The sequence below is a fragment of the Vitis riparia genome, chromosome 15, assembly GCF_004353265.1.
Source record: "Vitis riparia cultivar Riparia Gloire de Montpellier isolate 1030 chromosome 15, EGFV_Vit.rip_1.0, whole genome shotgun sequence".
Lineage (NCBI taxonomy): Eukaryota > Viridiplantae > Streptophyta > Magnoliopsida > Vitales > Vitaceae > Vitis > Vitis riparia.
The window spans coordinates 10,135,262-10,145,396 of record NC_048445.1 but is presented as its reverse complement, the minus strand read 5'-3'; the positions used below and the strand labels follow the sequence as shown (position 1 = coordinate 10,145,396).

The following is a 10,135-nucleotide window of genomic DNA, read 5'->3' as shown; positions in this document are numbered from 1 at the left end:
AGAGAATAATAAAGAGAGTATTTTAGGTATATTAATTTTTTTTTTTTATAGGATTCATGTTTTAAAGTGGATGTGAAAATATAAATTTTTTTGTACAATATGTTTATTCAGTTCTTTCACATGATCACATCAAACTCAGTCGGGCCCATTCACCCGAGCATGATGACCCACATCACACAAGCCCGTTACAAACCCGGCCCAACTCATAGCCCCTTGGGCTCTAGGGCAACACTCCATTTTCGCTTACTATAAAATCCTGGAGGCCGTGAATTTTAGGGTTTGTGCTTCCTCTGCCTTGTTCCTCTCTCAGCTTCCTTCTTCAAGCTACCCGAAAATGGTACCTTCTCTCTCTAGAATTCTGTTGATTTCTATCTTTACACTATGGGTTTTCATCATTTTCTTTAATTTTCATTATGGTTTTGTTGTTGATTCCAAGGTCTCGTCCATAGATCTTGAAATAAAGTCATGATTTTTATCTTCATTGGCTTGTTTGAAGCTATGATTTTTTTTTTTCATATATTTTCGTTTATTGGGTTTTGTTTTTTCTTAGAAAATCAAGAAAGAACAAAAATGGAAGCGCTGCCGTTGTGTTTACTTTGTTTCCTTTCCTGCATTTTTCTCGGCTGCCAAACAGGCCTGTTTAATACGGGCCCCCAAAATAATTTGTAGTGAGAGTGGGAGGATGTTCTGGTTGTTTCTCTAGAAAAACATGGAGACTGTAATGCAGATACGGTTCTAAGCAATTTTATCAAATCTGTGCTTAGAGTCAGTTAAATTGTTCAATTATGTAATTTAATGATGACCCTTGTTAAGATTCACCTTTATGATATTGTTGATAGGATATCTTACTAGTTTATTGTCAATTTATGTTACAATTTATGACTTAGGCCAAAGATTGGGATTCATGTTTTCACACTTGCTTAGAGCTAAATTAGTTTTGTTTTGTTTTTTTTTTTTTTAATTCCTATTTCATCAGAGGAGAGAGTTGTGCTTTTTTTTTTTTCTTTTTTGTCTTCTAATTTGTTAAAATTGATGCATCAACCTTTCATGTGTTCCCTATATATATACATATTCAGAAACTTGACTGGAAGCTTAGTCAATCTTTTCTCTTTCCCAAACATATTTTTAATGTTGCTTTGGATTTATCTCCTTCCTGATCATAATATTTAGGCATACTACTATTGTTGGTCCGGATTGCAATAACTTTTCAAATCATTTTTTATTATGTGAAACAAATATTTGTGACTATCCTAGGAAATTATCCAGTTCAAGATTGGAAGCATTTCTCTCTTTGGGAGTTTTAACCTTTATGTCAAAAAAGAGGAGGGCAAGAGAATGCTCCTTTTTTTTTTCCTAGTTGGCTTTTTTTTTTTTTTTTTTTTAATTGTACTAATGTGTTGATTGATATCTATCGCATATGAAGTGTTGTAGTTTTTGTGTCTTTTTCAGAGTTGGTTGATATTTTTTTTCTTTGATTTTATACAGACTAAGAGAACCAAGAAGGCGGGTATTGTCGGGAAGTACGGTATGTTCTTAGAATTGTTCATTTTGTTGAGTTATTTAGCAAATGTAAATTACGAAAGGAAAAGAGAATAAAAAAGGTGCCTACCCAAAAAAAATGGAAAAAAGAAAATATCAGAAGGGGTAATAGAGCAGATTCTTTGGATGCAATACTAAGAATTGTTATATAACTGCTATAGGTTTTTTTTTCCCATAAAGCAAAATTTTGGAGTATGATGGTAAACAATACTTTGGAATTTTCAAACCTAGCCGCAGTGCCTGCCTATGTTAATTATTGCAGAGTTGTTGTGCTAGATTGAAGCTTCTAAACTGGTTCATAAGACTCTTCTTGTTCCACTACTTACAGAGAATGGAAAATTAAAAAATGCAATAGGGAAAGGAAGTGAAGGAAGAAGAAAAGAAAGGAAAATCGCTGTTTGCTCACTCTTTATGCAAGTATTAAGAAAAGAAAAATTCTTGGCCTTTGGGTAGCATTTATACCTTGCACTAGAGTTTTGTATTTACCTAAACATCTTCTTTCCCTTCAAATCCAACTCATTTTGTGAGAGATTTTTGTGGGACAGGAGGAAAAATTAAGAACTTTACATTGTGTTTTACCTTTTTCTCTTTATTTATCTCCTACAAGCAACTTAATGCTGAGGAAATACAAAAGTTTCTTTTCCATCCCTTCCCTCAACCAAATGGAGAGCAAAGTTTACCTGGTGAAAATGGAAGGTAATGTAAGTCCTGGATTAAATTCAGAAACTAGAAGTTGTCTGGTTTGGGTCCTTGGGCTTTGCTCTACAAAGAAGCTAGCCACCAACTTATAATCAATCTGGCTTGTTTGGTTTATGGCATTTAGTTGTTTCATATTTCCTGGAGGATGATTTGTGTACAGGAATTTTGTGTTGAAATAGGAAAGGTTATAGATGCTGCGTAGACTGTCCCATCATAGGTGAATGACATTGCTTTCTTCTTCTCTTATGATATTTCAGGAACCCGATATGGGGCTAGTCTGCGGAAGCAGATTAAGAAGATGGAAGTTAGTCAGCACAGCAAATACTTCTGCGAGTTCTGCGGGAAGGTATTTTCCCCATCTAATGTGTCGATTCCAGTTGTGTTGTGTATTTGTTTTTGGAGAATCCTGCTTTTATGCTCTTTATAATATTCTAACAATCAAAGGTGCAATATTGCAGTATGCAGTGAAGAGGAAGGCTGTGGGAATTTGGGGATGCAAGGACTGTGGCAAAGTTAAAGCAGGCGGTGCTTACACATTGAAGTGAGGATAATATTTTTTGGATATTCTGCTTCAATACTCGTCCATTTTATATATTTCTAATCACAGTTATTGTGTTTTTGACAGCACTGCCAGTGCTGTTACTGTTAGGAGCACCATCCGAAGGCTGCGGGAGCAGACCGAGAGCTGAAATTGATATATTTTACTTGCATGTTTTTTTTAGTATGTAGATCTGATCTGAGTGTAATTCTTGGTGCTAAATGGGTTTAGCTCCAAGAAGAATTTTCTGTTTTGAATTTTGACATTTGGTTAGACTTATGGATTCGGGTTATTGAAACAAATGAAACTGGTGTAGGTTGTTGAGAGGATTTTCATGGCTATCTTAAGATTGTTTACCAGTTCAGTCTTTGAATTTTCTTATTTGGCATGTTTGTATGTATGTAGGTTATATCTAGGATAGCCTGCTTTTACCAGGTCCAATTTAAGCTGCTCATTATCTTTATGCATGGGAAGGATATTATTCTGCATTCTCATTCCCACTACGACTTATGTTCTTATTTAATGTATTGGCAGTTCATTGAATAGAAATACTCCAGAGTCATGTTTGGAATGTTGGAATGAAGAATAGGTCCATTCCTATTCATTAATATGTTTGGAATATTTTTCATAATATTAATATGAATAAAAAATTTACTATAATGTATTGTTGTTTATCTGAATTTTTATCATATTTTCATCAATTTTTTTCATTTCTATTCTCATTTACTTGCCATTTCTGGGTGCCATTGGGGAGTTAAATTTGTGTTTATAAGCCCTCAAGTAAAACTATAATCTTAAATGTGAAGATCTTTGTGGAGAGGCCCCCATTCACTTGTGTAGTCTCCATCTGAGTTGAATTCAATTCATCCTAATCATGAAAACAAGAATCCTAAATTGTTTTTTCAATTGACTTCAACCCAATTTCAAACTGATTCCTTCCTCATTCCCCAAAATTCTCACAGCTTGTAGGTTATTAAAAATTTATACCACTATTTGATTGTTCTTTAGAAACAATCTTTAAAAATAAAAAAAATAAAAAATTGTTCTTCCCATTTTTTTTATTAGAGAAAATAAATTTTAAATCAAGTGAGACTTTGTATTCAACTTATTAATAACTTTAATAATTTAAAAAAACATATATATATATATATATATATATATATATATATATATATATATATATATATATATATATATATATATATATATATATATATATATATATAATGCTTTAAATTATTTAATAAATCTTGTAATTTTTTAAAAATATTTTGAAATTTAAAAAATTATTTAATTAATTAAAAATAAAATAAAATAATTTTGAATGTCATCTTTGTAATTGAATAATAAATGTATGTATATAATAATTTTTTTAACTCATTTATACCTTAAAAATATTAAATTATATTTGCTTTTATATTAATTTAAAATAGAATAGTATTAGCAATTATTAATTTTGAATTAGTATTCTTTATTTTTAACAAAATAAATTAATTATGATTTTATAAGATGTTAATATCAATATTTTTATAATATTTATAAAATTATAAATGATTAATTTTAAATTATTATTATTATTTATTTTTAATAAAATAAATCAATTAATGTTAATATCTATATTTTTATAAAATTTATAAAAAAAATATAATTTATGATTTTATTATATTATTAATATTCATATTTTAATAAAAAATATTTATTTTTAATTAAAAAATTGTTTTTGTTTTTCATAAACCATGAATTAAATTTAGTTTACATTATATAAACTAAATTTACAATTTGTGTTTTTTTAAATCAAAATAAAAATTATTTGATGAATCGAAATCATTTTGATTCAATTTTCATTATTATTTAAGTTGTCTAAACATGGGAATAAAAGAGAAAAAAAATAAATGTCTACTCTCACTCCTTATTCCCGCATACCAAACACGCCTTAATTGAAATTGCTTTAAGTATTCGGGGAAAGCCCCAACCTATGGATTATATATAAGTGATAAAGGGAAAGGTAGATTTAAGCAGAGGAAGTGAAATGAACAACATAAATTGGTAACTCTACCCCCACAAGTTCCACCTTCCACCAATACTTCTCCCCCAAAACCCAAGTCACAATCATCCAACAACACAACCACCAAGGAGGGGAAAGAAAATGAGAAACAAAAGTAGCCTGCTCTCCAGTGGTACAATGCTCAAATGTTATAGTAGTTCCATTTATCAAGACCATGACTTATACAACACTGGCTGGGTCAAGTTCTCACTGGGCACCAGCACTTATAATACAACTAGCTAAGCTTTACAACAGTGAAAGGAAAAAAGAACAAAATTAATAAACTTATGGGTGTCATGTCTCTCTATCATATATTTATATATATACGATGCTGTACCAAAAAGGAAGATTGATCCTCTCCTTGATTCACCCATCATTTCCCCTTCTAGAAATGGGTTCCAAGTCTGCACCTTGGATTATATCCTCCGGAGTAAAGATGGGAGATTTCAAAAGTGAAGATCGAAAAGTAAAGGACAGAATGCAACTTGGGAGGGAAAATCACATCATCCATCCTCCTCTTGCTGCTGTTTTGGGACGTAGAAGTCTCAGTTTTGTAGTGTTAAGTAAGTTGATATCCACAATATTACACCATTGGAATTGGGATATGGTTATTGTTACTATTCTGATGTATCTGCTTTTGGACGGCCTTTATTGCTGCTACTCTTGCTGCATTAGCTGCCCTGTTAGCTGCTGCGACTGCCCTGTTCACCCTTTCATCCACCTTCGTCACATCATAGGCCTTCTCTGCTGCTCGGCGTGCTTCCTGATACCCAATAACAAAATAAAGCTTAGCTTCCACTATCCTGCATCAGTTCATTTGTTGGGGTTTGCAGATAAAATTAAATGGCAAAAAATAAAAGAAAAACACCATATCATTAGAAGGGAAATTTCCCAGGGGAGTTTCACCAAAGGAAAAAACCCAGAAAAGAGGTACTTCACTTTATCTTTAAGATAAGTTGCAAGAACCACAAGATTGTACTCTGTCAAAACCAAGGATTATTGGCAACCAGAAAAGTATGGTTGTTGCAGATTTTCCACTTCAGCCACATAAATTCAGGTGATAACACATGTTTAGAAAAGAAAGAAATTGATGAGAATACAAATTCAGGTGATGACACACCTTAAAAAAGATGAGTAAAAGAATAAGCATGGCAAACGGAGCAGTTACACCCCGCATTATAAATAGCTAATGTAGGCCAAAAAACTCAAATTTGAAGATTGCAACTCTAAAGCCATGCACTCTTATAAAAAATTGTTCTGATAAGGCAAGATGGAAATATCATGTAATAAGACTTGGAAAGCACCATTCTATAGAATTTTAGGCAGGAAATCTAGAGGTACCTGAACAACATTGAGTACTTTGGAATGATAAACAGCAATAGGAGATACAGGATAGGTTGTGCTTTGAGTGCTTGGGATGTCAAGAATCCCATTTTGCCAGTGCCCAGATTGAGTCTCTCCATTTCTAAAGGTGTACATTCCAAGCCCTTGCCTTCTACCCTCATGCCAGGCTCCCTCATACCGATGACCGTTGGCAAACTTATAAATTCCAAACCCATGCATCTTGTCTGCAAAGTATTCTCCAGCATATGTGTCCCCATTTCTGGATATAATATATAGATAAGTTGGTAACCAAGCAGGTTGAATTGAATTTACATATGGCAATGCATTTTTCTTAGAAGCAACATGAGAGAAAGCATTTAATGCCACAAGGCCCACAACAGACATATTTTCACTGCATCAGACAACCAAATTGCTATAGTTGTAAATAAACTGCAGTGTCTATATCAAGAAGATTCAGTTGTTCCATTTTGTACGAGGAAGCCAAGGTAGATGAACTTGGTTTCATAGATTGAGTTAAAAAAAGGATCAAGCTTTAGAATCACACAATTTGGTTGTTCACACGCACAAAAGGTGCAAATTGGAGGGTCTACAATGCCAATGGAAGGCCAAAAGGATACTTACAAAGTGAGTCACACCCATTTACTTGAGAGAAACATAATCCTCGATAGGGTAGGAGCACATAAAAATAATATGGAGATGGCATCCCATCCAATTCTTATCAAACAGTCTGCTTATACGAAAATAACTAGTAAAGGAGATATCCACAAAAATTTCCCACATCTTAGATTCAAGTTTTAAATTTTTAATAAGTAGAAAAATCTTTGAAGTCATTATATTGCACTTATGTGGGACTTTCTTTTCAGGTGCTATTCGTTAGTGCCCTCCCTCCCTCCCCCGTGTCTTAAATTCTTATCATGCTGTGATTTTGTTGATCTCATTTTAGGAAGCGACTAAGCCTTAAATGCTTAATATAAGTGGAAGAATCTCCCAAGTCTTGATATACAAGGGGGAGAGTATCAAGTCCACCGTCCCCATAAACTCTGAGAATTAGTCGTTTTCCTTTTTTTGGCAGCATTCATTCGTGAAAATTAGTCGCCTTCCCTCCCTCCCATTATCACCTGTCACTTAAATTCTTAATATAAGGAGTATGAATATCCTCTCCACAATATTGTATGGACTCATCGGTTTCATTTTTTGTCGCCATTCGTTATTGCTAAGATGCACCAATAACCTCTCCGAGCATATCACGCAGATTAGTTGTTTTCCTTCTCTCTGCACCATCCTTATTCTGCACTTGTGTCATATATTGCTTGATGTCAAAACTAACTAATTCTTGTCTTCTACCCTGCCAGTACCTATGCTTTTTCACAAAAATATTTATTAGATACAGAATTTCTTATTCAAAAGCTCTCATTAGTGTTTTCACCATAAATAACAGAAGTGCAGAATCATTGGCCAATTCAGCAATGATCATGCAAGACAAATTACATATAACATGCACAAGCTTAGAGCAAACTACCTACTCGCCAAGGTTAGCACCTAGCCAACCAAACAAAGTCATCATCTAGATGTTTAATTGCTTGCAATAAGCATTCATTACAACCTCCAAACCATGGCATAAGGAAAAGAACAACAAATTCTGAAGAGCCAATTCAATATATGCAAATTCAAGCACATGATGAGTCCAACAACATGAATAAAACCATTCACATTCAAGAGTAAAAAGGACCAAGCAAAAATCCAACAGCCTTCAAGCCTATACTCAAACACCAAACATAACAAAATCCAAAATTAACACCTAAAACTCAAATCCTATGCATGAAGCTTACTTAGAAGCATAAAATTTCAAAACCAAAAGCATCAAATATCAATAAACCAGTAAGTCATATTAAACCAAGAAACCCAATGAAACCACCTCTGCAACAAAATTACCTAAAATGATAGTGGCCATGGCCGTGCTTAACACCCCACTTGAATTCCCCCACATATCGACTACCGTCTTCACAAGTATGGGTTCCACACCCATGACTTTGCCCATTCGACCATTGCCCAGCATAAACATCACCAGTATAAAATCTATACACTCCAAACCCATTCCTGAGACCCTGCCTATACTGACCGCGGTACCGGCTTCCCCTCGCCCAAGTCTCCACCCCATACCCATCATACTTGCCATCAACCCAATCCCCCTCATATCTCCCGCTCATGTAATAGTAATAAACTCCACTGCCTAAACACTTACCCTTATGTAACTCCCCTTCATACACATCTCCATTATTGTAAACCTCAACACAACACCCTGAATTCGCCTTCTTTTCAGGTTTCGGCCTGGACCCAATTGACCAAAACACCGGCAAAGCTGGCCTCGATATAGCACACCCCGAAACGAGCTTAACTGGAAACGATCGGGCTAAGAACAGACGTATCGAGGGCAGGCGAGGGAGTGCGAGATTGAGCGAGAAGAGAAGCGCCGCGGAGAAAAAGAACGCGGAGAAGAAGTCAAGGAAATACGAGTGAGTCGGGTGGGAAACCAGGAGCCAGAAAAAAGGCAGAGTGAGGAGGAGAATAAAGCGAAAATGAACCCGAAAACGACGAAGGCGGTGGAAAAGGCGGACAGCGATTGTCTTCAGAGAGGGAGAGATGGAAAAGAGGGAAGAGAAATGGGAATTGAATTGTGGGGTTGCGGGGAAATGGGAATTGAATTGTGGGGCTGTGGAGGCTTGGTAATTGTGAAGAGCGGAGGCGAAGGTTGGGGATTTGGTGAGAGATGGGATGTGGGTCATGAGGGGTCGTTTGTGGGGAGTGGAGAGAATGGGCGTAGTGGAAGGGGTGGGAGTGACGGGGTCATCCTGGGAGGAGAGAAAATGAGGGGCATTGGATTCAGAAGAAGAGGTGTGAAAAGGGGTGCGATTGTAATCGGAAGAGACGCCGCTGCTTTCTTTTCCGATCTGAACTTCGGATTTCTTATGATGCATTACACAAAGGCAAGAAAACTTGAATTTCTCTCCCACTTTGTCTCTAGTTTGAATGAGGCTATGGGCTATGAGGTCTTTCTCTGTGTGTGTTTGGTTGTGGATTTGCCGTTTCTTTCTCTGTCAAACACTTTGTTGGCGATGTCTTGAAATTTTCCTTCTTATAAAGCGGTCTATGCGTAGAGTTGATGGCTCCTGCGGAGAGAGCAATTTTGAAACCCAGACATGGCCGGCCTATGCCCCACGTCACTACTAGGGATTTGTATTCCTCCTTTCTTTCTTTATTTACCCTTTCATCTCTTTCTTATTACCCATATGCCATTCTCTTTTTCTATCCTTATGCCCTTGTCATTATTATCATTATTTTAGAGGAAATGCTACCCTCAACATCTTATATTTTGTGAATAAATAAATAAATAATTAAAATATGAAAAATTTGCATATGTATCAAGTTAGTGTTTGTGAGAAGGTGGTTATGGTTGCTCGAGATTGGTTGGAAAGTATTCTAGTTACTTAGAGTTTAGCTAGATGATGGTTATGATTGCTCAAGGTTAGCTCCAGGTATTAAGCATTTTCTAACGATTACGTTATGCGACCATTGTTTTAAAGTTTGAAAGATTTTTAACCAATGGTAGAATGAGAGTTGCCAAGAAGTGAAAAATGATGTTTAATTTCTCTTTTTTTAAAAAAAAAAAAAGAAAAAAGAAAAAAGCTAAGCAATAAGTAATTATTATATCATGATCTGATTGTTGCATAAGATTTTTAAGAGATTCTTAATCTTTGATCATGAAGTATATTTATATCCCTTTTTTTTAGTCCAACAATATTCCTTAATGAAACACTTATTATGCTTGGACTATGGAACAATGCTTGAAGCTAGCTTGACCTTTCGTCTTAGCTCAACATCAACCAATGATTATGTCATGATGTGGCCTTTGTTTGAGACAATTTTTAAGCAATGCTCATTTCTAATTATTGCATTATGTTAATGTATTAGTA

At 34.8% G+C, this 10,135-nt stretch overlaps 2 protein-coding genes across 3 annotated transcripts; one reads left to right on the top strand and one right to left on the bottom strand.

Moving 5' to 3' along the window:
* Nucleotides 1–257: 257 nt before the first annotated feature.
* On the top strand, nucleotides 258–3,149 carry LOC117931529 (60S ribosomal protein L37a). Its single transcript, XM_034852494.1, has 5 exons — nucleotides 258–337; nucleotides 1,486–1,525; nucleotides 2,496–2,584; nucleotides 2,697–2,779; nucleotides 2,864–3,149. The coding sequence occupies exons 1-5, from the start codon at nucleotides 335–337 to the stop codon at nucleotides 2,925–2,927; spliced, it is 279 nt and encodes a 92-aa protein (XP_034708385.1). The 5' UTR covers nucleotides 258–334; the 3' UTR covers nucleotides 2,928–3,149.
* A 1,774-nt stretch (nucleotides 3,150–4,923) lies between these two features.
* Nucleotides 4,924–9,372, bottom strand: LOC117932642. 2 transcript variants are annotated; one of them, XM_034853921.1, is made up of 4 exons: nucleotides 8,097–9,372; nucleotides 6,162–6,423; nucleotides 5,760–5,857; nucleotides 5,498–5,583 (listed from the first exon to the last, which is right to left on the bottom strand). In XM_034853921.1, the coding sequence occupies exons 1-3, from the start codon at nucleotides 9,137–9,139 to the stop codon at nucleotides 5,804–5,806; spliced, it is 1,359 nt and encodes a 452-aa protein (XP_034709812.1). In that variant the 5' UTR covers nucleotides 9,140–9,372; the 3' UTR covers nucleotides 5,498–5,583; nucleotides 5,760–5,803. The 2 variants fall into 2 exon arrangements, with proteins under 2 accessions (XP_034709811.1, XP_034709812.1); XM_034853920.1 differs by lacking the exon at nucleotides 5,760–5,857 and having other exon boundaries at nucleotides 4,924–5,583; nucleotides 8,097–9,370.
* Between the last annotated feature and the right edge of the window lie 763 nt (nucleotides 9,373–10,135).